The 26,313-nt window shown below is 43.0% G+C and overlaps 3 protein-coding genes across 4 annotated transcripts in view; 1 reads left to right on the top strand and 2 right to left on the bottom strand.

The window, feature by feature from the left end:
* Positions 1–898: 898 nt before the first annotated feature.
* Positions 899–4,861, bottom strand: LOC143275584 (pseudouridine-5'-phosphatase-like; the record flags this gene model as incomplete). The annotated part of the gene is made up of 4 exons (XM_076579787.1): positions 899–1,640; positions 2,570–2,802; positions 3,993–4,085; positions 4,735–4,861. Coding segments are annotated over 4 exons (636 nt in total), but the record flags the coding sequence as incomplete, so codon positions are not given.
* A 6,894-nt stretch (positions 4,862–11,755) lies between these two features.
* LOC143275530 (pseudouridine-5'-phosphatase-like) lies at positions 11,756–23,170 on the bottom strand. Its single transcript, XM_076579710.1, has 5 exons — positions 23,110–23,170; positions 19,736–19,861; positions 18,124–18,216; positions 14,661–14,893; positions 11,756–12,549 (listed from the first exon to the last, which is right to left on the bottom strand). The coding sequence occupies exons 1-5, from the start codon at positions 23,168–23,170 to the stop codon at positions 12,367–12,369; spliced, it is 696 nt and encodes a 231-aa protein (XP_076435825.1). The 3' UTR covers positions 11,756–12,366.
* Positions 23,171–23,627: 457 nt separating this feature from the next.
* Positions 23,628–26,313, top strand: part of LOC143275399 (uncharacterized) — a 53,826-nt gene continuing 51,140 nt past the window's right edge. For both annotated transcript variants that reach the window (XM_076579475.1, XM_076579473.1), the window contains exons 1-2: positions 23,628–23,712; positions 25,627–25,914. In XM_076579475.1, the coding sequence (XP_076435590.1) occupies positions 25,713–25,914 (202 nt within the window). In that variant the 5' untranslated portion in view covers positions 23,628–23,712; positions 25,627–25,712. The remainder of the gene's footprint in view (positions 23,713–25,626; positions 25,915–26,313) is intronic.

Raw genomic sequence — 26,313 nt, 5'->3', positions numbered from 1 at the left:
TTCATATCACAGTTTCTAAATCAATCAGACCTATAACACCCTACAAAAAACCACATTTATATCACAGTTTCTGAATCAATCAGACTTATAACACCCTACAAAAACCACATTCATATCACAGTTTCTCAATCATTCAGACCTATAACACGCTACAAAAACCACATTCATATCACAGTTTCTAAATCAATCAGACCTATAACACCCTAAAAAAAAACAACCCATAACCATTCACAGTTTCTAAATCAATCAGATCTATAACACCCAACAAAAACCATAATTATTCATATCACAGTTTCTCCATCATTGAGACCTATAACACCCTACAAAAATCATATTCATATCACAGTTTCCCAATCATTCAGACCTATAACACCCTACCGTGAAAAAAACCCACATATTCATGTCACAGTTTCTCAATTATCCAGACCAAACACCACCTCCCACCCCTCCAAACACCACCACCACCACCCACTACACACCCACACAATCTCCTCCTGTTCTTGTGGTCTTCAACAAAGATTTTTTTCTGTCTTTTCTTTTTGCTGTCCCATCATTTGCACCATTTTAGAGGCATCATTATTCCCACACCAGCTCATAATAATAATGATGGTATTTATACAGCACTGAATCTTGTGCAGAGACAAATCTAAGCGCTTTCACACCAGTCATTCACATGCATGCATAACTTGAGAAGAGGTGGGTTTCAAGGCCAGACTTGAAAAGAGCTGAGTGTGGAGACCTGACAAAGTGAAAGAGGAAGTTCATTCTAAATACAGGGTCCAGAGACAGAGAAAGAACGGTGTCCAACAGTGGAGTGTTTGAATCTGGGTATGCGTAAACAGAGTGGATCAATCCGAAGCCGATCGTAGAGAGCGAGATGGAGTGTAGAGGTGAAGGCAGCCACAAAGATAGAAAGGGGCAGATTCGTGAATACATTTATAACATAGAGTGCTGATCTTGTACTTTATTCTGTGTGAGACAGGGAGCCAATGGAGATGTTACAAAATGGGAGTGATGTGCTCAGATCTTTTCTTTCTGAGGACGAGTCGGGCAGCAGAGTTTTGTATGCGCTGAAGGGACTGAATGGATGAAGCAGGCAAACCAGACAATAGGGAGTTACAGTAGTCAAGGCGAGAGAGAATAAGAAAAACGACAAGTCTAGATGTTATATGGGTGGACAGATATTTCCGAATGGAACTGATGCGTCGCAGTTGACAGTAGCAGGACTGACATGTCTGGCTGATAAATTTTTGCATGGACAGTGTGTTGTCAAGGACAACGCCGAGGTTCCTGACTGAGCTGGAAAGAGGCATGGGTGTATGTACTGCCAAGTCTGATTTTGTCAGCTGTGATGGAAGCTCATTCCAAGTCCCCAATAATTAACAACCACACCAGTGAGTTCGTCTGTTGCAGTCCCGGAGTCAGCAGCCCGACAAGGAACTTATACAGTCTTCAAACTAAGAATCGTAGGGGGGCAGGCTAAACTCCTCAGGCTTGAAGTCGACCAGGGAATCCAGAATGACCGTCGCTTTGTCGGCCAGGACGGAGCGGTCGGCGCGAGGGTCTGGTACCCAGACCACCTGCATGCCTGCCGCGTGACCGGCCTCCACGCCGTTGGGGGCGTCCTCAAACACCAACACCTGAGGGGGAAAAGGTAACGTGTGTGTATAACAGGCGTAATAGCCAAGTGGTTAAAGCGTTGGACTTTCAATTTCGGGGTTGCAGGTTCGAATCTAACATGTGTGTACAGCGGAGAAAAGGTAACGTGTGTGTATAACAGGCGTAATAGCCAAGTGGTTAAAGCGTTGGACTTTCAATTTCGGGGTTGCAGGTTCGAATCTAACATGTGTGTACAGCGGGGAAAAGGTAACGTGTGTGTACAACAGGCGTAATAGCCAAGTGGTTAAAGCGTTGGACTTTCAATCTGAGGGTCGTGGTTACGAATCTAACATGTGTGTACCACGGGTGCAAAAGCCGAGTGGTTACAGCGTTGGACTTTCAATTTCGGGGTTGCAGGTTCGAATCTAACATGTGTGTACAGCGCGGAAAAGGTAACGTGTGTGTATAACAGGCGTAACAGCCAAGTGGTTAAAGCGTTGGACTTTCAATTTCGGGGTTGCAGGTTCGAATCTAACATGTGTGTACAGCGGGGAAAAGGTAACCTGTGTGTATAACAGGCGTAATAGCCAAGTGGTTAAAGCGTTGGACTTTCAATTTCGGGGTTGCAGGTTCGAATCTAACATGTGTGTACAGCGGAGAAAAGGTAACGTGTGTGTATAACAGGCGTAATAGCCAAGTGGTTAAAGCGTTGGACTTTCAATTTCGGGGTTGCAGGTTCGAATCTAACATGTGTGTACAGCGGGGAAAAGGTAACGTGTGTGTACAACAGGCGTAATAGCCAAGTGGTTAAAGCGTTGGACTTTCAATCTGAGGGTCGTAGGTTTGAATCTAACATGTGTGTACAACGGGTGGAATAGCCATGTGGCTGAGCGTCTTAACCATTCTGCCACCTTCCTCCTTCAACAACAAACAGCTAAAAAAAAAAAAACTAAAAAAAAACATCCCTCACATTTTCAGGTTTCGGCGGGGGGTCGAACCTCGCAGCCGCCACCAGGAAGCAGTCCGGCGCCGGTTTGCCGTGCTTGACCTCGGGGTCACTGCTGCTCAGCACGGTGTGCCCGAACAGCGAGAACAGGTCCCGGTGGTTCCGGGTCTTGAGTTCGAAGCTGTGGCTGTTGGAGCCGGACGCCAGCGCCATGGGCACCCCGTGTTTGTGCAGGTGTCTGACGAGCTTCTCCGCACCTGCAGATTCCACAGTGAAAAAAAAAAAAGAAAAAAAAAGGAATTAAAAAAAAAAAAAAGACGGGCGCAATAGCCGAGTGGTTATAGCGTTGGACTGTCAATCTGAGGGTCCCGGGTTCGAATCACGGTGACGGCGCCTGGTGGGTAAAGGGTGGAGATTTTTTTACGATCTCCCAGGTCAACATATGTGCAGACCTGCTAGTGCCTGAACCCCCTTCGTGTGTATATGCAAAGATCAAATACGCACGTTAAAGATCCTGTAATCCATGTCAGTGTTCGGTGGGTTATGGAAACAAGAACATACCCAGCATGCACACCCCCGAAAACGGAGTATGGCTGCCTAACTTGGCAGGGTAAAAACGGTCATACACGTAAAAGCCCACTCGTGTGCATACGAGTGAATGCAGAAGAAGAAGAAGAAAGAAGAATTAAAAAATAAATAAATAAATAAATTTTAAAAAAAGAAAAAAAAAAAGAAAAAAGAAGGGGATAAAAATAAGAAAATGAATTGGTGTGTATGTGTGTGTGTGTGTGTGTGTGAGAGAGAGAGAGAGAGAGAGAGAGAGAGAGAGAGACAGAGAGAGACAGAGACAGAGAGAGACAGAGAGAGAGAGAGAGAGAGACAGAGAGAGAGAGAGACAGAGAGAGAAGGCAACGGCCCCATCTGAAGGGATGATGACATATAAATTTTGTAAAAAATAAATCTACACAAGGGTAAAATCTTACTATATGCTTACACAAACAAAGGTGTGTTCTACTTGACAAGTCATGAAACTATGTCTTTTTCAAACGATCTGTGAGAGAGAGAGAGAGAGAGAGAGAGACAGACAGACAGACAGACAGAGACAGAGAAATAACGATAACGATAACGATTTAACAATAACGATTTTTTTTATTCAGATAAAGGCCAAAGCCCCTTACTGAAGGGGGTGACATTAAAGAAAGATAAATAAGATTTTGCATGACACACTATGCATCTTCAACACAAACCAACCAAAAAATATCTAACACAGATGTTCAACAACATTCACGTCGTAACTATTCTCAATCTCTTCAATGCCTCATATATATATATATATAAACGGCCAAGTTACACAGAGTAGACTCATGTCTTGACGACAGAGAGAGATATATAGAGAGAGATTCTAATATCACTGACATACAGCTACATACCTATCAGCATCACTCACCAGGCAACAGCAGAGCAGAAGGCAACTGGACCTTCAGCTTCGCATCACATTTCTGCTTGAACTCCTCCACCGTCAGCGGCAGCTGCAGCATTTCTGACGGAACGCAATCATCACACAGCCACAGCTGTACATTTCAGGCATCAAAGCACGTGGACTGATTCACATACTACCCCCCAAAAACGGAGTATGGCTGCCTACATGGCGGGGTAAAAAAACGGTCATACACGTAAAAGCCCACTCGTGTACATACGAGTGAACGTGGGAGTTGCAGCCCACGAACGCAGAAGAAGAAGAAGAAGAAGAAGATTCACATACACACATCAGGACATGCACACACACACACACACACACGGACACAGGCACACTTACTTCTCTGAAAATTATAGAGGAATTTCTCTTCCGGATATAGACGATAAATTGTAATGCACAGTCATTAATGAAAGACAACTTCAGTTTTGTGAGGAAAATGTGATCCCATTGACTCTTATGCAGAAATATCTCACAAAACACACACACACACTCAACACTGATTCACACGCACACATACATACCCAAACATCCCATTATCATCCCCCCCCTCACCCCCTCCACACACACAAACACACACACACACACTGATTCACACGTACACATACATACCCACACACCCCATTAACATTTCCTGCACTCTTAACATTCACACATAAAAGACACACACACATGAATAAAGATCCATAAATGCCAAACAAAATGCATCCCTGACCAAGGAGGACTTTGAAGGCGTTGATCTCCGACTGTCCCATCTGTTTGACCTTCACCTCCCATGTGTACTGTTTGTCGTACTCCGCACATATTTCCGTAAACACTTTGGTGTAGATGCTTTCTGAGTCTGTCCACAAAATACATGCACACAAGTTGGACAATGATAATGATGATGACGATGATGATGATGATGATGATGATGATGTGGATACTTATACAGCGCCTAACCTCAGTTGGAGACCAAGCTCTAAGCACTTTACAAACATGGAGTCAATGACTGACTTGGATTTTTTTGGGTTTTTTTCTCTGCTGCCCCATCGTCTGCAACGTTTCAGTGGCATTACTCCCACGCCGCTCATTTAGATTCGCCCATACACGGCCACACCCGGGTTCGTCTGTCACAGTTCCAGCGTTGGCAGTCCACAGGGAACCATCGATGTTAGGTCGCCAGGAGGCCACACACCAGAGGAGACCTTGCACTGCTGCTGAGTCACTTCGGTGGTGTTCAGTGGTGCCTGTTGTGATTTAACGTACATAGGACACCACCTACTAAGCCCCCTACTAACGACAATAATGGCTTAGTCACGGAGCCAGACTGAGTGAGCGTCCCTCCTAGAGTGGAGGCCGCCACCACGTCCCTCAAACAACAGCCCCCCATGAATCTGCCGACACCAAAGACATTGACAGGACTCAACCCAAGCACAGAAGTGGAGGGGTATGGAAACTGAGGTCACCATGAGAGCAGGGTATGAAAGGCCACAGACTTTGAGACTGTTTTGTTTATATTGATGATGATGAAGGAGGAGGAGAATGACGATAACAATGACAATGTTGCTATGGAGGTCCATTTTGGTTTGGGACGGCGTGACAAGGCTGCACTCTACGCTTCCTGTCATAATGATATCCCAGCATTAACCAGGCCCGAGAGATACAGATACTTCCAGTGTTGGTCAGATATTTAGAGCAACACACCCAAAGACGCATCCTTGAAGTGGATGACACTCGACTGTGTGGTCCCAGTCTCCCCATTTAAGCCCACAGCAAACTCAACTCTGGGTAGGAGCCGGCCACGGGCTGAAAAACTCACCTCCGCTGGGATTCAAACCTGTGTCCTCCCAGCCGTCAGTCCGCAACACTAACCACTTCGCCACGGAGGCTGGTTAAAATAATTAATCATTGCAGCTATTGGTTATGTCTCCATGGTATGTGATGCGAAAGATGGAAAAGCAAGTCGGTGGCATGTTAGTTTAGTGATTGAGTCAGCATCAAAATTGAGCAAAATAACATACAAGATATGAGTTCAAATCCCCCTAAAAATGGGTTACAACATCTACTAATGGTAATATCGTTTCATACATGCACAAATTTAAAATTGTCGGTAAAATAGGTGCAATGATCGAGGATGTTAAACTTGGACTTAACCACACAAAAAAGTATTGAAAAGAACAAAAATATTCAAGCACAAAAAGTCAGTGATGTTAAAAAAAAATTTTTTTAAATTTAGATCTATCTATTTTCAGATCAATGACGTAAAGTGTGCAAGTGTGTGGGAAATCTGAACTTCCAGGGAGGAAACGGAGTGAAGGTGATTTTACTCACGACTCCTTTGAATGGTAAGTCCTACCTTAGCATGCCAAATTTCCATTAAAAAAAAACAACCCACACAATGACGCAAAAAGCATTACTGCTGTAATTCTAACACTCAGAACATCACAGGCCTAATCACAGAAAACCGCCAACATCACCAGTTGATCTGAGCTGACTGCGTACAATCGATTTTGCACTTTTTTTTTCTTCTCAAGGCCTGACTAAACGCGTTGGGTTACGCTGCTGGTTTGGCACCTGCTTTGCAGATGTGGTGTAGCGTTTATGGATTTGTCTGAACGCAGTGACGCCTCCTTGAGTGACTGAACTGACTTCGTCCACTGACAGTGATACAATTATAACTGGTAAACTGTGTCAGTCTGCTGAGTTTTCAAAGTATATATACATATATATATCCATAACAAAGCAGGAGAAAGATTATGCTTTTTTATAATTTACTTACCCAATAACAGACCATCAACGTCAAATACAACGTGCGTAATCTTTGGACGTTTTACTGCCATTTTCGCTTTCTAAACCGGAAGTGATCTTTGAAACCTTTGGCTAAACACCACCAACTGTAAAATCATTGCCCTTTACTAGATTAGTAAATATTCGTGTCGTTGTGTCAAAGTTAAAACTGCTGATACATTCATCAGTCCCTTCTTTGTGCTTTGAAACAGCATGGGTATCTTTCAGGCCAGGTTAAAATTTGCCTTGAGCTTTCATCATCAAAGCTTCCACAATACTGGACATTTTTTTTAGGAACAAATTTTCCCAGTTAGCATTTCTCTTTAATTAACTAAACTGTTATAACGTGACATGACCATTAAAAAGTGTATAAATGTCTGAATGAGATCACTACATAATCTTAAAAAAAACTTCTCTTCAAAATGTTGTATTGAAAGATGATGATCATGCAATAATCGTATGTCATGTATCTCCATTCTGTCATAAACTTGTTGCTCTTCATTGCACCTTGTCAGCTGCAACAGAATGGCACTTGAAATAAGAAGTCCACTATATATAGACATGCTGTGTTTTGATTATACCTCAAGTGTATACTACCAATTTAGTTGTGTGTCATAATCGATGTAAGTAAAGTGATGTTCTTTTAATTGAACCATCTTAATTTGGATCTTGCGCATGCACATCTAACTGTCACTTGAAATTCGAGCAATGCCGAAGGCGATTGACATACACAAAAGCAGCAAACATGTGCTATCCTCCATTTCTTCAGTTGATAGCCTCCATTGTTGCAGCCAAACTCTGATCAATGAAATACCATCGTATGCACAAACAAAACAAAAAAAAGAGCAAAAAATTGAGAAAAGTAGCCTGCTGTTTTGCACGTTCTTCCTCTCTCGATCGCTTTTGTTGCTTGAAATTCCGGACAGCCAATCTTCTTCTTCTTCTTCTGCGTTCACTCGTATGCACACGAGTGGGCTTTTACATGTACAACCGTTTTTACCCCACCATGTAGGCAGCCATACTCCGTTTTCGGGGGTGTGCATGCTGGGTATGTTCTTGTTTCCATAACCCACCGATCGCTGACATGGATTACAGGATCTTTAACTTGCGTATTTGATCTTCTGCTTGCATATACACACGAAGGGGGTTCAGGCACTGGCAGGTCTGCACATATGTTGACCTGTGAGATCGTAAAAATCTCCACCCTTTACCCACCAGGCCCCGTCACCGTGATTCGAACCCCGGACCCTCAGACTGACAGTCCAACGCTTTAACCACTCGGCTATTGCACCTGTCGGGACAGCCAATCAACTTCGAGAGCACAGACCATGTGACATGCCTCTACAAGTCATGTAAGCACGGAACTCTCCAGTGGTCAATGAGTTATGTGTGCTTTATTGGTACAGTTCTGGATGAGCTGGTGAATGAAAACTTCTCTCAAAATTTGTTTCTAGATCTTTCTTGTTGTCACAAGTTTTTACACTGCTTGTGGAATTATTTACTTACATAGTTTTTGCATTTTCTTTGGATTTTTATTATTTTATTTCTTTCTTTCTTTCTTTATTTTTTTTTATACTACAAACATACATAGCTTTGCATTAATCCACAATAAAATAATGACTAAGCTTCTATGAGAGAGAGAGAGAGAGGGGGGTGGGGGTGGGGGGGGAATCTGTCATGTTGCTGGTGAATTATATATCACCTGTGACACAACCTACTGCATTACATTGAAGATGAAAAACCTTATACCAGTGACATAACCAACTGTGCCATCGCAGGTGAAAACCCCTACAACAGTGATATTATTACCTGTCATACTGCAAGTGGAAAACCCTGCACCTATGATGGTATTAAATTAACTCACTCAGTACGGCCAGTCCTCTCTTCTCCTCTACACAGACCCCTCGGATGTCCAGTGGGTGTCTGAATGACCCAACCTTTAGCTTCCGTTGTATTCCTTGTCAACATTCACGTCTTCAGTATAAGAGCCTTCCGCTTGCAATATTTTGGTGATGGTAATTGGGGTGAAACGCTGTTAACGTCGTCTCTTCCGCCGTTCGTATGGAGAGAGTTAAGCCCTGTTTCGGCATGGTGTTGTGCCCGTGGGAAAGGGGCTTCACTCTGATTGTTCTCACTTTTCTCACTCCGCCCAGGTTTGAATGGGTACCTGGCTTTGGCTGAGGATATAAAATTCACTTCCCTTTTGGCTAGTGGAGTGATGGCGGAGAGGTAACGCGTCCGCCTAGGAAGCGAGAGAATCTGAGCACGCTGGTTTGAATCACGGCTCAGCCGCCGATATCTTCTCCCCCTCCACTAGACCGTGAGTGGTGGTCTGGACGCTAGTCATTCGGATGAGACGATAAACCGAGGTCCCGTGTGCAGCATGCACTTAGCGCACGTAAAAGAACCCACGGCAACAAAAGGGTTGTTCCTGGCAAAATTCTGTAGAAAAATCCACTTCGATAGGAAAAACAATTAAAACTGCACGCAGGAAAAAATACAAAAAAAATGGGTGGTGCTGTAGTGTAGCGATGCGCTCTCCCTGGGGACAGCAGCCCAAATTTCACACAGAGAAATCTGTTGTGATAGAAAGAAATACAAATACAAAAAAGTTCAAGGTTATGGGATCTTAAACCTTTAACACACCAAACCAAATCAGACAATGTAAATTCTACAACAGAACAGAACCCCAGAACAAAAAAACAAAACAAAAAAAACAAAAAAAACACAAAAATCATTGTTTGTGCTTTATTAAAAAAACAAATGTCACAGATCATTATTCTAAGAATAATAATATCCCATAATTTTGACATTTTCTCCTTCCATGTGTGTATATTCAAAACCTTAAAGCACATATCCCCCAAACAACAACAGCCAAAAAAAACCAACAAACCCCCCCCCCCAAGAAAATTATTTCTCTAAAAGAATAATAATTTCACAATTGAGAGAACTGACTGCATCCATATCAGATTCATTCAAAATCAACAACCATAGTCTTTAATCAGTCAGATTCATTCAAGTAACAGTCATATTTTTTTCAAATCATGTTATATATCACTCAGATTCATTCAAAGTAACATTCATACGCAATCAGATTCATGAAAAAAATAACAATCATATTCTTCAATCAGTTTTATTTGAAAACAGCAACCATCAACATGAGCTGCATTTCTAGTGTGTTAATCTCCTGAGTATGATACATAAATGCATATTGCTCATAAAAATATCTATGTACATGTGTGTGTGTGTGTGTGTGTGTGTGTGTGTGTGTGTGTGTGTGTGTATGTGTGAGCATGTGCATTGAGCATGTGCACGCATGCATGCATGTTCATTCTTTAGTTTAGTGTCTTTTCACTATGAGTGATATTAGACGATTAAAAAAAAAAAGAAAAGAGAAAAAAAAAAGGGGGGGTAGGGGGGGGTAGGGGTCGGGAAACAGAAAAGGTAGAAAACTACCAGAAAATGCATAACTAACATGCAATTACATTTAACAGTAATAATTCAATAGTGACAACAATAATTAGAAACCATTAACGCAATTATGAAGCACATTAAAGGAATGTAGAAATAGGGCTATGAACAAATACCTGTGAAAGTTCAACCATAAGAACCTCGTCAGAAATAACTTTCCAAAAATCGTCTGCAGAATAGTTATTCTCTTGGATGCACTTGGGCAAGAAGGTACGTAACTGCTGACAGTGAAACAAACAATGATGCAAGCTGAACTGCTTACCACAGATGCATGTAACATTTCTACTATACTTTGTCTTCAGTGCATCAAGTTTTACACGGAAGAAAGTAGAGGCTATTGATCTTTTATAGCAAACTGATGGATTCGGTATCTTTTCTTTAATAATAATTCTTGGGGAATAATGTCCCTTTATGTTTTTAAAAACTTTTCCTTCGGGCAATGCATGTGTGCATGAAAATATGAGTGTGTATGAACGTGTGCGATGAGTATGTATGTATGTATATATGTATATGTATGTATATATATGTATGTATTCAGAGTTTTGGCATGGAAACCATCATCACTCAGTGGATGTACAAAGCATTTAACCAAACAAACTGGATGTTAAATCAATAAGGAATTATACCAGTGTGTGTGTGTGTGTGTGTGTGTGTGTGTGTTTATTTATATTCATTTATACATTTATGTCTGTTTATGTACCGTTATGCCCTGTCTATTTCAGACGATTCAAACAGCCATCCACTAGCTATCTTTAAAACACACCCTCCACCACAACCCACTCAAACACCCCACCAAAAACACAAAACACATATCATTCACAGCTGATTTTCTCAATCAGTCAACGAACTAAAAAAAAACTGATCCAACATCTCATTAAGACCTAAACCACCCCACCCCCCTTTTCCTCCAAGACGCTTACTACGCACCCACACACACTCCCAACTCTTGCCTGATCATCTTCTTCTTCTCCCTCAACTCTGTGTGAAGAATCGCTGGAGCATCACACAGGAAGAATCAGTATCAGTGTCAGTGTCAGTGTCAGTATCAGCGTCAGTGTCAGTAGCTCAAGGTGGGCGTCACTGCGTTCGGTCCAGTCCATATACGCTGCACACCACATCTGCCAAGCAGATGCCTGACCAGCAGCGTAACCCAATGCGCTTAGTCAGGCCTTGAAGGGGGGGAGAAAAAAAAGAGTAAAAAAAAAATAAAAAAAAAAAGAAATAAAGAAAAAATAACAAAAAAATAAATAATTAAATAAAAAATAAAAAATAAAATAAAATACCCCTGAAAACGGAGTATGGCTGCCTACATGGTGGGGTAAAAATGGTCATACACGTAAAAGCCCACTCGTGTGCATACGAGTGAACGTGGGAGTTGCAGCCCACGAACGCAGAAGAAGGAGAAGAAGAAAAAAAAAATATAAAAAGTAAAAAAAAAAAAAAGAAAAAAAAAGAAAAAAAAAAGAAGTAAAAACAACAACAACAACAACAAAAAAAAACAAACAAAAATACAGGAGAGCTGTTCACCAGATTCCTCTAGGTCTGTCGCGTCTGTGTGTCAAAAAGTTCGGGTCTCTATAAAAACTCCGTGAACCGTCAATGGAGAGGAGCGCTGCACAGAAGAGCTGTTCACCAGATTCCTCCAGGTCTGTCGGATTTGTGTGGAGTGATGGCCTAGAGGTAACGCATCCGCCTAGGAAGCGAGAGAATCTGAGCGAGCTGGTTCGAATCACGGCTCAGCCGCCGATATTTTCTCCCCCTCCACTAGACCTTGAGTGGTGGTCTGGACGCTTAGTCATTCGGATGAGACGATAAACCGAGGTCCCGTGTGCAGCATGCACTTAGCGCACGTAAAAGAACCCACGGCAACAAAATGGTTGTTCCTGGCAAAATTCTGTAAAAAAATCCACTTCGATAGGAAAAAAACAAATAAAACTGTACGCAGGAAAAAATACAAAAAAAAATGGGTGGCGCTGTAGTGTAGCGACGCGCTCTCCCTGGAGGAGAGCAGCCCGAATTTCACACAGAGAAATCTGTTGTGATAAAAAGAAATACAAACAAATACAAATACAAATGGCCTGGGTCCCTGCCTTGCAGTCCTCGACAACTAAGAGTCATAAGAGGGCAGACCAAAGTCCTCAGGCTTGAAGTCGACCAGGGAATCCAGAATGAGCTCCGCTTTGTCGGCAAGGGCGGAGCGGTCGGCGCGAGGATCTGGCACCCAGACCACCTGCATGCCTGCCGCGTGACCGGCCTCCACGCCGTTGGGGGCATCCTCAAACACCAACACCTGTGGAAAAAAAAGTCACCTGTGTGTAAAAAAAAATAATCCCCCCCCCCCCACCAATCCTCCTAACTCACTCAGTACGGCCAGTCCTCTCTTCTCCTCTACACAGACCCCTCGGATGTCCAGTGGGTGTCTGAATGACCCAACCTTTAGCTTCCGTCGTCAGAATTGTGGTATTCTTTGTCAACATTCACCTCTTCAGTATAGAAGCCTTCCGCTTGCAATAATTTGATGATGGTAACTGGGTTGAAACGCTGTTAACGTCGTCTCTTTCGCCGTTCGTATAGAGAGAGCTAAGATTATGTTTATCTCTTTCACTGCCAAAGGTAACTATATTTTGTGATCATTATCATCGTTATTATCATCATTATTATTATTATCATTATTAGCAACCACTTATATTATCATCATCATCAAGTATGTTAGTAGTATTAGTTTTATTGTCACTATCATTATAATAATCATCGTCATCAATTATTATGACCAATAAATCTTCCTCACATTTTTTTTTTAGCTTTAGGCAGCTCAGCAAACTTGTGTATTATGAATATTATTACATACCATTATCATCATTAACTATTATTATCATCACTTATATCATTATCATTATTACCATTAAAAAACAATTACATATCCTAATTGTCATTACAGCCAATATCATCATTGCCATCATCATCATCATCATTACTGCTGTTCTTATCGTGAAGACCAGCCAAGCATCTCTAACATTTTCAGGTTCAGGCAGCTAGCTGAACCATGTATCTTTATTCTTGTTCCTTTTCTTCTTCTTCTTCTCATCATCATCATTATCATGATATCTTCTTCTTCTTCTGCGCTCGTGGGCTGCAACTCCCACGTTCACTCGTATGTATATGAGTGGGCTTTGACGTGTATGATCGTTTTTACCCCGCCATGTAGGCAGCCATACTCCGCATTCGGGGGTGTGCATGCTGGGTATGTTCTTGTTTCCATAACCCACCGAACGCTGACATGGATTACAGGATCTTTAACGTACGTATTTGATCTTCTGCTTGCCGTATACACACGAAGGGGGTTCAGGCACTAAGCAGGTCTGCACATATGTTGACCTGGGAGATCGGAAAAATCTCCACCCTTTACCCACCAGGCGCCGTCACCGAGATTCGAACCCGGGACCCTCAGATTGAAAGTCCAACGCCTTAACCACTCGGCTATTGCGCCCGTCATTATCATGATATCAACTTTGATTTTATCATTATCATCATTATCATTACTATTATCATTATGCATAATAACAAGGCCTTTCTCACATTTTCAGTTTATACAGCTGTGTGAGCTGTGTATTACAGCTGCTATGGTTTGTCCGAGCGCAGTGACGCCTCCTTGAGCAACTGAAACTGAAACTGCTGTTAATAATATTACAATAATACTACTAATAATAATAACCATCATTCTGATGAGACGATAAACCGAGGTCCCATGTGCAGCATGCACTTAGCACACGTAAAAGAACCCTCGGCAACAAAAGGGTTGTTCCTGGCAAAAATTCTGTAAAAAAATCCACTTTGATAGGAAAAACAAATAAAACTGCACGCAGGAAAAAAAAACACACAAAAAAATGGGTGGCGCTGTAGTGTAGCGACACGCTCTCCCCTGGGGAGAGCTGCCCGAATTTCACACAGAGAAATCTGTTGAGATAAAAATACAAATACAAATAATAATAATAAATGACAATAGAAACAACAACAACAACAACAATAATAATAATAATTATTATTATTAATATCATTATTAAAAACAACAATGAAGCCTCCTCAGGCTTAGACAGTTGGGCAGACCATGTATCATGATTATCAACCCCCCCGAAAGCGGAGTATGGCTGCCTACAGGGCGGGGTAAAAACGGTCATACACGTAAAAGCCCACTCGTGTGCATACGAGTGAATGTGGGAGTTGCAGCCCACGAACGCAGAAGAAGAAGAAGAAGAAGATTATCATCATTATCATCACCATACGAAGAAATGAACAACATCATTACTGTCGTTATCATCATTATCATTATGATTAACATTATCACTGAAATCATTATCACCACCAAGCATAACAACAACAACAACAAAAAAACAAGCCCCTCACATTTTCAGGTTTCGGCGGGGGGTCGAACCTCGCAGCCGCCACCTGGAAGCAGTCCGGCGCCGGCTTGCCGTGCTTGACCTCGGGGTCACTGCTGCTGAGCACGGAGTGCCCGAACAGCGAGAACAGGTCCCCGTGGTTCTGAGTCTTCAGCTCAAAGTTCTCACGATTGGAGCCAGAGGCCAGCGCCATGGGGACCCCATGTTTGTGCAGGTGTTTCACCAGCCTCTCTGCTCCTGTCGACACAACAATTAACACACATGACATAGTCTTGGAGGCAAGACTGCACTGGCTATCATCTAGTGCTGCTGCAGCCTTGGGGGGCTAGTTGGCCTTTGGGAACCATCCCCAACAGCCGTCTGTCCTCTGTGTGTGTGTGTGTGTGTGTGTGTGTGTGTGTGTGTGTGTGTGTGCATTTTACTTATATATACGATTTATTCCCTTGATGTTTTTATTCATGTATTGTTGTACAATACCTTATGGTCTTAACGTGTGTGTGTGTGTGTGTGTGTGTGTGTGTGTGTGTGTGTGTGCATGCGCACACGTCATTTTTAGTGATCTATACCCTTTTTTTGTTGGATGTTTTCATTTGTTAATATTGTTGTGCAACACCCTACTGTCTTAACATGAGTATGAGGGGGTTAGTATATCGTCAGCTATTGGGAATCCTTATTTGACTAGTTTTGATCTCTTATGTTGCGCATGATGATTTTATGGCAGTGTTTACAACGAGCCTGTGATTGCACAACTTAATTTCCATGTGGATTAATAAAGTGTTTTGATTTGATTGATTGATTAAAACCCTCATGGCCGAAAGAGTGGTGATGTAAAATTCTCCACTACAATCAAATTCTAGCCCCCAAAAAAGTCAAGACAGCAGTTGTCTCCTCTGCTGTTCTGATGGTCATAGTCGCACACGACTGACTATAAAAAAAAAATGTTACATGTCTGTCTGAGTGTCTAGGTGTGCGTGCCTGAAATCTGATTGAATGACACAGGAAACGAATGATGAGCAGACGTCAGTCGGCTCTACCCAGGTAGGTAGGCAGCCTGTTGTGTAAATGACCCCGTGTTTGTAAAGCGCTTTTGAGCCTGGTCTCCGACCGAGGATAGGCACTATATAAGGATCCATATCAATCAATCAATCAAAAAAAAAAAAAAGAAAAAAAAAGATAGTTGTGTCCGACTATGAGTATGACCTCCACAACAGTTGAGGAATCATAGTCCTTCACAAAAGACTGAAAGTTGTGTAAATGACTGTCCACTGCAGAGGAGAAACTATTGATCATACAGCACTCACTTTGCTGTTGCTGATACAGCTGTGTATATACATAATTCTATGGTCATTCGGATGAGACGATAAACCGTCGTGTGCAGCATGCACTTAGCGCACGTAAAAGAACCCATGGCAACAAAAGGGTTGTTCCTGGCAAAATTCTGTAGAAAATTCCACTTCGATAGGAAAAAAAAAACACAAATAAAACTGCACGCAGGAAAAAAAAAAAAAAAAAGGGTGGCGCTGTAGTATAGCGACGCGCTCTCCCTGGGGAGAGCAGCCCGAATTTCACACAGAGAAATCTGTTGTGATAAAAAGAAATACAAATACAAATGTGTGTGTATATATATATATATATATATATATATATATATATATATATATATATATATGATCGTCAGTTGTGTCCGACTTTGACCACCAGAGGACGTATCTGCTGTTCTGACAATCGGGGCTACTAGAATTTGATTGTAGCGGAGAGTTACATCCACACTCTCTCGGCCAAGAGGGTTTTAGGACGGTCGGCGTTGCGTCAGGTCCCCCCCCCAAAGGCCAAACAGCCCCCCCCCCAAGGCTAAAAGTGGATTTCTTCTACGGAATTTTGCCAGAGGAGGACAACACTTTTGTTGCCATATAAATCACAGAGAGAGAGTGAGTGAGTGAGTGAGAGAGAGAACGAACGAATGAATGAATGAATGAACCTTTTTTTATTAATTAAGGGGGGAAAAAACACAAACACACAAATGGCCTGTTTTCATCCTGCCCTCATGAAAAGAGAGAGAGAGGGGGGTGGGGGGTGGGAGAGACAGAGAGAGAGAGAGAGAGATACAGAGAAAGAGAGAGAGAGCGACAGAGGTACAGAGAGAGATACAGAGAAAGAGAGACAGAGAGAGAGTGAAAGAGAGAGGGGGAGTGAGATACAGAATGAATGAATGAATGAATCTTTATTTTCCAACGGTGAAGATATTAGCACTTTGGCCGACTTACACATCTGCCGTTGTTCTAAGAGACACACAAATATGTACGCATATAAATGTAGTTATATTGAATACTTAATACATGTCTAATGTACGAGTATAACACAGCGTCAAACTGCGGGACACAACATCGCTCACATCTGTACAGAACGGAGAGAGAGAGAGAGAGACAGAGAGAGAGAGAGAGAGAGAGAGAGAGATACAGAGTGAGAGAGAGAGTGAGATACAGAGTGAGAGAGAGAGTGAGAGAGAGATACAGAGTGAGAGAGAGAGAGATACAGAGAGAGAGAGAGAGACAGAGTGAGAGAGAGAGAGAGAGAGGGAGAGAGAGAGGGAGAGAGAGATACAGAGAAAGAGAGAAAGAGAGAGAGATACAGAGAAAGAGAGACAGAGAGAGAGAGAGAGAGTGAAAAAGAGAGGGAGAGAGAGATACAGAGATACAGAGAGAGAGAGACAGAGAGAGAGAGTGAGATACAGAGTGAGAGAGAGATACAGAGAGAGAGAGTGAGAGTGAAAGAGAGAGGGGGAGTGAGATACAGAGAGAGAGACAGAGAGATAGAGAGAGTGAGATACAGAGAGAGAGAGATACAGAGAGAGAGAGAGAGAGAGAGAGAGAGAGAGACAGAGTGAGAGAGAGAGAGAGAGATACAGAGAGAGAGAGAGAGAGAGAGAGAGAGAGAGAGAGAGGGGGGGAGTGAGATACAGAGAGAGACAGAGAGAGAGAGACGGGGGGGAGTGAGAGAGAGAGAGATACAGAGAAAGAGAGACAGAGTGAGAGAGAGAGAGAGATACAGAGTGAGAGAGCGAGAGAGAGACAGAGTGAGAGAGAGAGAGAGATACAGAGAAAGAGAGACAGAGTGAGAGAGAGAGAGATACAGAGAAAGAGAGACAGAGAGAGAGAGAGAGAGAGACAGAAAGAGAGCGAGCGAGAGAGATGCAGAGAAAGAGAGACAGAGAGGGAGCAAGAGAGATACAGAGAAAGAGAGAGACAGAGAAAGAGAGAGAGAGATACAGAGAAAAAGAGAGACAGAGACAGAGAGAGAGAGATACAGAGGGAGGGAGGGAGGGAGAGAGACAGAGACACATACAGACAGACAGAAAGAGAGAGACAGACAGGCAGAGAAAGAGAGAGAGACACACACACACACACACACACACACAGATACAGAGAAAGAAAGGTACAGAGAAACAGACACATCTCAGCACCACTCGCCAGGCAGCAGGGGCGCTGAAGGAAACAGAGCACTCAGTCCTTTGTTGCACTTCTGTCGGTACTCCTCGGCTGTCAGGGGCAGCTGTAGGGAGTCTGAGGGAACAGAATCATCGTCGTCGTCATCATCATCATCATCATCATCAGCATCATTATCACCATCATCATCAGCTGTAGTGATTCTGAGGGAACAGAATCGTCATCATCATCACCACCATCATCATCATCATCATCAGCTGTAGTGATTCTGAGGGAACAGAATCATCATCATCATCATCATTATCATCATCATTATCACCATCATCATCAGCTGTAGTGATTCTGAGGGAACAGAATCATCATCATCATCATTATCATCATCATTATCATCATCATTATCATCATCATCATCAGCTGTAGGGAGTCTGAGGGAACAGAATCATCGTCGTCGTCATCATCAGCATCATTATCACCATCATCATCAGCTGTAGGGATTCTGAGGGAACAGAATCATCATCATCATCATCATCATCATCATCAGCTGTAGTGATTCTGAGGGAACAGAATCATCATCATTATCATCAGCTGTAGTGATTCTGAGGGAACAGAATCATCGTCGTCATCATCATCAGCTGTAGTGATTCTGAGGGAACAGAATCATCATCATCATCATCATCATCATCATCATCATCATCACCATCATCATCAGCTGTCGTGATTCTGAGGGATCATCATCATCATCATCAGCTGTAGTGATTCTGAGGGAACAGAATCATCATCATCATCATCATCATCATCATCAGCTGTAGTGATTCTGAGGGAACAGAATCATCATCATCATCATCATCATCATCATCAGCTGTAGTGATTCTGAGGGATCATCATCATCATCATCATCATCAACTGTAGTAATTCTGGGGGAACAGAATCATCATCATCATCATCATCAGCGGCAGCAGCAGCAGCAGCACACACACACACACACACATGCATGCATGCACAGTCATGAAATCATCACACACACACACACATGCATGCATGCACAGTCATGAAATCATCACACACACACACACATGCATGCATAGTCATGAAATCATCACACACACACACACACATACACACACACACACACACTCACAGACTTATGTATACAAAGTCACAGAATCATCACTCTCTCTCTCTCTCTCTCTCACACGCACACACAAAGACATATGTGTACAGGGACAGAATCATTATCATCATCACACACACACATGCATAGTGACATACACACACACTCTCTCTCTCTCACAGACCTATGTATTCACAGTTACAGAATCATCACACACACACACACACACACACACACACACACACTCACAGACGTATGAATTCAGTCACAGAATCATCACACACACACACACACACAGAGACATATGTTTTTAGGAAGGCACAGAAACACAAACCACATATATATGTATACACAGTCACAGAACCATCACACACACACACACTCTCTCTCTCTCTCTACATAGATTCACACACAAACATTGACATATTTGCACTCTCCTGCACAAGCCCACAACAGGTCAAACACACATAACACACAAAAGACCAACACGCAGAATAAGACATGCGACACAATCTGTGCCCTGACCAATGAGAATGTTGGCGGCCTTGACCTCAGTCTGACCCATCTGTTTGGCCTTCAGCTCCCATGTGAACTGCTTGCCGTACTCCGCACACAGTTCAGAAATCACTTGGGTGTAGATACTCTCCGTGTCTGCAAACAAAATTGCATGTGGTGGTCAGTCATGACTATGACCACCAGGGGCTGTATTCCAGACAAAATTCATTCTACCTTAACTCTCTCCATATGAACAGCGAAAGAGACGACGTTTAACAGTGTTTCACCCCAATTACCATCATCAAAATATTGCAAGCGGAAGGCTCTTATACTGAAGAGGTGAATGTTGACAACGAATACCACAATTCTGACGACGGAAGCTAAAGGTTGGGTCATTCAGATACCCACTGGACATCCGAGGGTTTCTGTGTAGAGGAGAAGAGAGGACTGGCTGTACTGAGTGAGTTAAGGCAAGTTAGTGTTCCCACTGACATGGCAGAGACCTGGGAGTACAGTTTACCTTTAAGGTTAAGTTATCTTCGCATGTGTGGAGTGATGGCCTGGAGATAACGCGTCCACCTAAGAAGCGAGAGAATTTGAGCGCGCTGGTTTGAATCACGGCTCGGCCGCCAATATTTTCTCCCCCTCCACTAGACCTTGAGTGGTGGTCTGGACGCTAGTCATTCGCCTGAGACGATAAACTGATGTCCCATGTGCGGCATGCACTTAGCGCACGTAAAAGAACCCACGGCAACAAAATGGTTGTTCCTGGCAAAATTCTGCAGAAAAATCCACTTCGACAGGAAAAACAAATAAAACTGCACGCAGGACAAAATTACAAAAAAAAAAAAAAAGGGTGGCGCTGTAGTGTAGCGACGCGCTCTCCCTGGGGAGAGCAGCCCGAATTTCACACAGAGAAATCTGTTGTGATAAAATGAAATACAAATATTCAATACATCCATGGTACACTTAGGCAGCTAACCCATCGTCTATAATTAAAAAAAAAAAAAAAAAAAAAAAAAAAATCCCCGTGATTCCCTCTGTGCATGCTCTTTTACTTCAAATCCACCGCAGTTCTGAGCATTGTCAAGAGAGCAAAACACAGGCTATCTGCAAATTACTCCTGTTTTCGACGGGCGCAATAGCCAAGTGGTTAAAGCTTTGGACTGTCAATCTGAGGGTCCCGGGTTCGAATCACGGTGACGGCGCCTGGTGGGTAAACGGTGGAGATTTTTACGATCTCCCAGGTCAACATATGTGCAGACCTGCTAGTGCCTTAACCCCCTTCGTGTGTATATGCAAGCAGAAGATCAAATACGCACGTTAAAGATCCTGTAATCCATGTCAGCGTTCGGTGGGTTATGGAAACAAGAACATACCCAGCATGCACACCCCCGAAAACAGAGTATGGCTGCCTACATGGCGGGGTAAAAACGGTCATACACGTAAAAGCCCACTCGTGTGCATACGAGTGAACGCAGAAGAAGAAGAAGAAGACTCCTATTTTCCCTCAACAAAAAAAACAACGCTACAAAAGGATCCACCATGTTTATCTCTGCTTCATGGGCAGTAACCCCTTGGGAAGTAGTAAGGGCAAATTTGCCTTTTGGGTTTCAAGACCCACGGTTAGACTCGAGTGCTCCTGAATACCAAACCGGATACTGCTTACCCTCGGGCAGTTTGCCTTGCCTCAGGGAGGTTTGCCCACAGGTACACCTTTACCCACAGGCATGATCATCTCTTGAACATGGCCCCTGGACAGCAGAGAAGGCAACAGCTGTCCAAACTATATGGGCCAGAATCTTACTATAGAATAGAATAGAATAGAACAGAATAGAATGCGTCTTTATTACCAAGTGTACCAGGGTCACAAGGAATATTGGGGGGAGGAGGGGGGGGCGGGAGGATAGTACATAACAAGGTACAAACATAAATCGAAAATCATACACAAACACAGATACAGTAGAAATTAGGATACATACAAGTGCATATCAAAATAAAAACTTGTGCATACTCACACATGCACGCACTGCACACACACACACACACACACACATGCATGCACGTACTCTCTCTCTCTCACACACACACGTTTGAACAGAAGCCGCAAATTACATGTGGATGGGGGTGATGACTGGATCTTCAGGTAGACCAAGTGCCCAAGTTACAATCTCACTCTAAACCAAGAGGGCTTTAGGACAGTCGGCGTTAATACTGCAGCCTTTGGGGGCCAACTAACCCCCAAACACTGCAGTACTAGAAACCAGTGCAGTCTTGCCTCCTTGTTTGAGAGTCACAGTCCTTCACAAAAGATAATTAATGCTGTAAATGAATTCCCACTGCAGTGCAGAAACCACTAATCATACAGCTCTCACGACTATGCTGTTGGCCCAACTGTGTAAGCTTTTGTCAATTTTTGATTCAAGCTGAATGTCAAGCCCCCAAAATACACACAAGTATTTAACAGTGAGGACTGATTCCAGAATTAACTAACCACAGCATGAATGCATTAGAAATAGTTATTTTGCAAGATTTAATGTTTGCATGATTTTGTCTCAGATTCTTACCTCATCTGTAAACAGTATTTCATAGGATTTTTACATTTTTCCAATACTGGAGTAGATATGTATTGGCAGGTAATAGTGGAAACTAATGTGGTCATCAAACAATGATCAATAGCAAAATGTCCTATGGTCTGATCACCATCAATGTGACTCAACTGCAGTGCAGAGTCTCACCTCTTGTGTGTGGCCTCTTTTAAGAGTTTGACCAAAGGTCGAAGGCTTATATGTACGCTGTTTTTATTTATTAAGTTACATATTTATTATATTCATTTATATTTTGGGGGTGGGCGGTGGTGGGTGGGATATCCAACATCACTTTTAGATGTTACCCAAATTACTGCGATAAGTTAAGGCAACAGGATTATAACTAGGACCACCTGGCATGTATGTGTTAGGCAATATGTCTTGATGGTGAACAGGCTTCGTACTAAGGCCTCAAGCACTACATTTCAAGTATAATTATATAATATATGGAAAGACGTTAAACTGAAGACTACTACAACTATCAGTTACCTCTCTCTCACACACACACACACACACACACACACACACACATTGCTACCACAACAAATAATCTGCACACCTATGAATACACATTAGAAAATCAAACACAATGACGCAATAGGTTTTAATGTTGGAACATAAAACGCCAAGCTTCAATATTTGACCCTAGCTGATGCAAGACATCGAAAACCGGTAAACTGTCACTGAGGTGATTTTCCAAAGCATCCATACCCCGAAACAAAGCAGGAGAAAGACGATATCATCAACTTTCAAAATGACGTACCCAACAAAAGACCATCTACATCAAGTATAGCGTGCAGTTTCAAGACAACTTACCTAGCAAAAGACCATCTACATCAAATATAACGTGCGTGATTTTAGGACGTGTTTCTGCCATTTTCACTTTCTAAACCGGAAATGACCTTTGAAATTTTAGGCTATACTCTACCAACAGTAAAATCTTCTTCTTTCGTAAGCTTATCTGCCCGCCTTCGTGAAGTTGAAGATTCTGGCATTTACAAAGGTTCTGGTTTGCTGTTGTGTTGTGGGGTTTGTTTGGGTAGTCAGTGCCTAACTAAGGGGACTGGACAAGGGGGCTGGGTCCACCCACCCCTCATTACATTTACTTAATATTTTTTGTTTGTTGATTATGAGGACAAAAACAAATCAGCTGCGAAGATGTTGATCTATCTATCTATCAATCTATCTATACATCTCTCTCTCTATATATATATATATATATATATGATATGTGTGTGTGTTTGTGTGTGTGTGTGTTCAAGGATGGAGTGGTTGAAAGGGAGAGGAAAGAGACACTAGAATTTCGTGTGGGTGTGTGGAAGCTCGACGATACAATTTTATCAATTCATCTGTGGAGTATGGCCTTTCTCCGGCAATAAACTTCCGGTCAACTTTCTCTTCTGAAAAAGAGACCGCAAGGTAAACCGAATTTGACATTAATTTTTATTCTTATCTTAGGTTACGTTGAACTGAAATGACCCAAGTTTGCAATGACGTGCAGCGCTTTCCAGTGGCAGCTTAGTGCTCATTATGCATGCGAGTGAGCATTTGTTTTTGCGTTTGTGCGTTTGCCTCTCCATGCAAAATCTCAAGTGTGCGTGTGTGTGTGTGTTCGTCTACTCTACGTGTGCTGAACATTAATCAGTTATTTCGCTGGTGATTTAATGTGATATTATTCATGATGTAAAGTAACAATTTTGTTGTTTTCCTGTTTGATTATTGTATCATCGACATCATCATCACCCCAGCAGCCATCTTGAAAATGATTATCTTTTTTTTTTTTTTTATTTTTTTTTTTTGCGTTTGTCACAACTCATGACAATCACGTGTGAAGTTCTGTTTTGTACATGCCCTTCCCCACACGCTCTCCCCAGCTTGCTTGTCTTTTTGTATGTGTGACTCCCGGTTGTACGTTTTTCACGTGCAATCGTGGAGTCATGTGTTGCGTTCCTGTCACTGCTGAACAGACGTTCAAGCCTTTCTGTTCTGTCGGTGACCCATCTCGAGGCTTTTTCGCCCGCGGCCTTCTTGGAGGAAGGTCGTGTCTGTTGAGTTTGGGGCTTTTTGCCCAGATGGCACCCTCACTTGGGGATAAGCTTTCCTCCTAGGGGGCCATGTTTTCTGTGTTGGGTGTGCTCCAGCTCAGAGGGTAGGAGTGCCCTGCTGAACATGTGTCGTCCATGTTAGTTTCCAGTGTCCGGGTAGTGGTACCCGGTTGGCAGTTGGCAGCGTCCCACTTCCTGTGCTTTCCCCTCTTCAGCCTGTGTTGGCCGGACAGCACTGGTGCTCAGGATGTCTGCGGCCTTCCTGCTGCCCTCTTCTCATCACCGTCGTCATTTGTGCTCTAGTTTCATCTTCATCAGTTTTCACCATCGTTGTTTTCCTCTTGTGTTGTGCAGTGCTTCAGTTTATGTATTCATCAGTCTTTAGTTCACTGGTAGCATTCTACAGACTGCCGCTGGACGGTGGTTTTTTTTGTGTGTGTGGGTTATTATTTATCCATTCTGTTGTCATTTAAGTGTTGCTGCAGCCGGGGTTGTGGTTATTGTTTATTAGTCAAGTTCTGTGTGTGATTGAATAAATGTGTGTGAACTCTGAATTATTGTAGTGTGTGTTTGTGTTGTCTGGGTGTTAGTGCTGGGCTGGGTGGGGGTTTCTAGTCCGCTCTCCTATAGAGCGTGACAGTGTTTCTCCTGATGGTTCATCATTTTCTTTTGTTGGCAATCTCCACAGTTCTTCCCTCCTTCTTCTTCTTCTTCTGCATTCATGGGCTGCAATTCCCACGTTCACTCGTATGCACACGAGTGGGCTTTTATGTGTATGACCGTTTTTACCCCGCCATGTAGGCAGCCATACTCCGTTTTTGGGGGTGTGCATGCTGGGTATGTTCTTGTTTCCATAACCCACCGAACGCTGACATGGATTACAGGATCTTTAACGCGCGTATTTGATCTTCTGCGAGCGTATACACACGAAGGGGGTTCAGGCACTAGCAGGTCTGCACATACGTTGACCTGGGAAATCGTAAAAATCTCCACCCTTTACCCACCAGGCGCCGTCACCGTGATTCGAACCCGGGACCCTCAGATTGACAGTCCAACGCTTTAACCACTTGGCTATTGCGCCCGTCAGTTCTTCCCCTCATGACTGAATGAATAATGTTCTCAACAAGGCGTGGACATTCACTCCGTCAGTCACACAGAGGAGTGGAGGGGAAGAAATGTGGATATTGCGCTCTTATTTTCTAGATGAGGAATAGGATGATAAAAACTGGCTGTGTGATAAAGAAGATAGACACGATTTTCAAACTACTTTCATAAAGATAAATTGCAGGTCAATCAAGCTTGAGCTGACTCGATCCATCTGCGTGGGAGTGAGTACAAGATTCAAAGATTCTTCCACTTGTGTTGTGAAGGAAAATGTCGTCGGACGACAAGCCACCACCAGCACCAGCAACGTGTGGAGAGAAAGCAACCCGTGGAAACAGTGAAAATGTCGGACATTCTCATCAGTCGCAGGATCTGCAAGACGCTGGCGTGTGTCGGGCATTGTCTGATGGAGTTTGTTTGGATTTGTCGACGGCTTTCCCCCCAGGTGGCGCTACAAGACGACTTGGGGAAGGTATGGTTACAGTTTCAGTTTCTCAAGGCGGCGTCTCTGCCAAGAGTTTATCACCATTGTCTGGTATTGTGTTGTGTTGAGTTAGGCGGTGTTGTGTTGAGTTGTACGACATTGCAGGATGAGTATATATGGCATTGGGTCATAGTATCGTCTTGTGTTGTGTTGTGTTGAGTTAGGCTGTGTTGTGTTGAGTTGTACGACATTGCAGGATGAGCATTAGGCTGTGTTGTGTTGAGTTGTACGACATTGCAGGATGAGTATATATGGCATTGGATCATAGTATCGTCTTGTGTTGTGTTGTGTTGAGTTAGGCTGTGTTGTGTTGAGTTTATTGCATTATATGATATGGTGTGGTGTTTCATTGTACTACATGGAGCTGTATTGTATTGGTCGTACTGA

This window comes from Babylonia areolata, chromosome 30 (assembly GCF_041734735.1).
Source record: "Babylonia areolata isolate BAREFJ2019XMU chromosome 30, ASM4173473v1, whole genome shotgun sequence".
Classification (NCBI taxonomy): Eukaryota; Metazoa; Mollusca; class Gastropoda; order Neogastropoda; family Buccinidae; genus Babylonia; species Babylonia areolata.
The sequence above is the reverse complement of the archived record's forward strand: the minus strand, read 5'-3'. Positions and strand labels throughout refer to the sequence as shown.

Bases quoted from the DNA above. Each gene is read 5' to 3' on its own strand.
- LOC143275530 (XM_076579710.1), bottom strand. From the start codon at position 23,170: ATGGCAGAAACACGTCCTAAAATCACGCACGTTATATTTGATGTAGAT. The intron at 19,862-23,109 runs GTAAGTTGTCTT...TTTTGTTTGCAG, and splicing joins TGTAGATGGTCTTTTGCTAG to ACACGGAGAGTATCTACACC. The intron at 12,550-14,660 runs GTGAGGGGCTTG...TTTTTTCCACAG, and splicing joins CCCCGCCGAAACCTGAAAAT to GTGTTGGTGTTTGAGGATGC.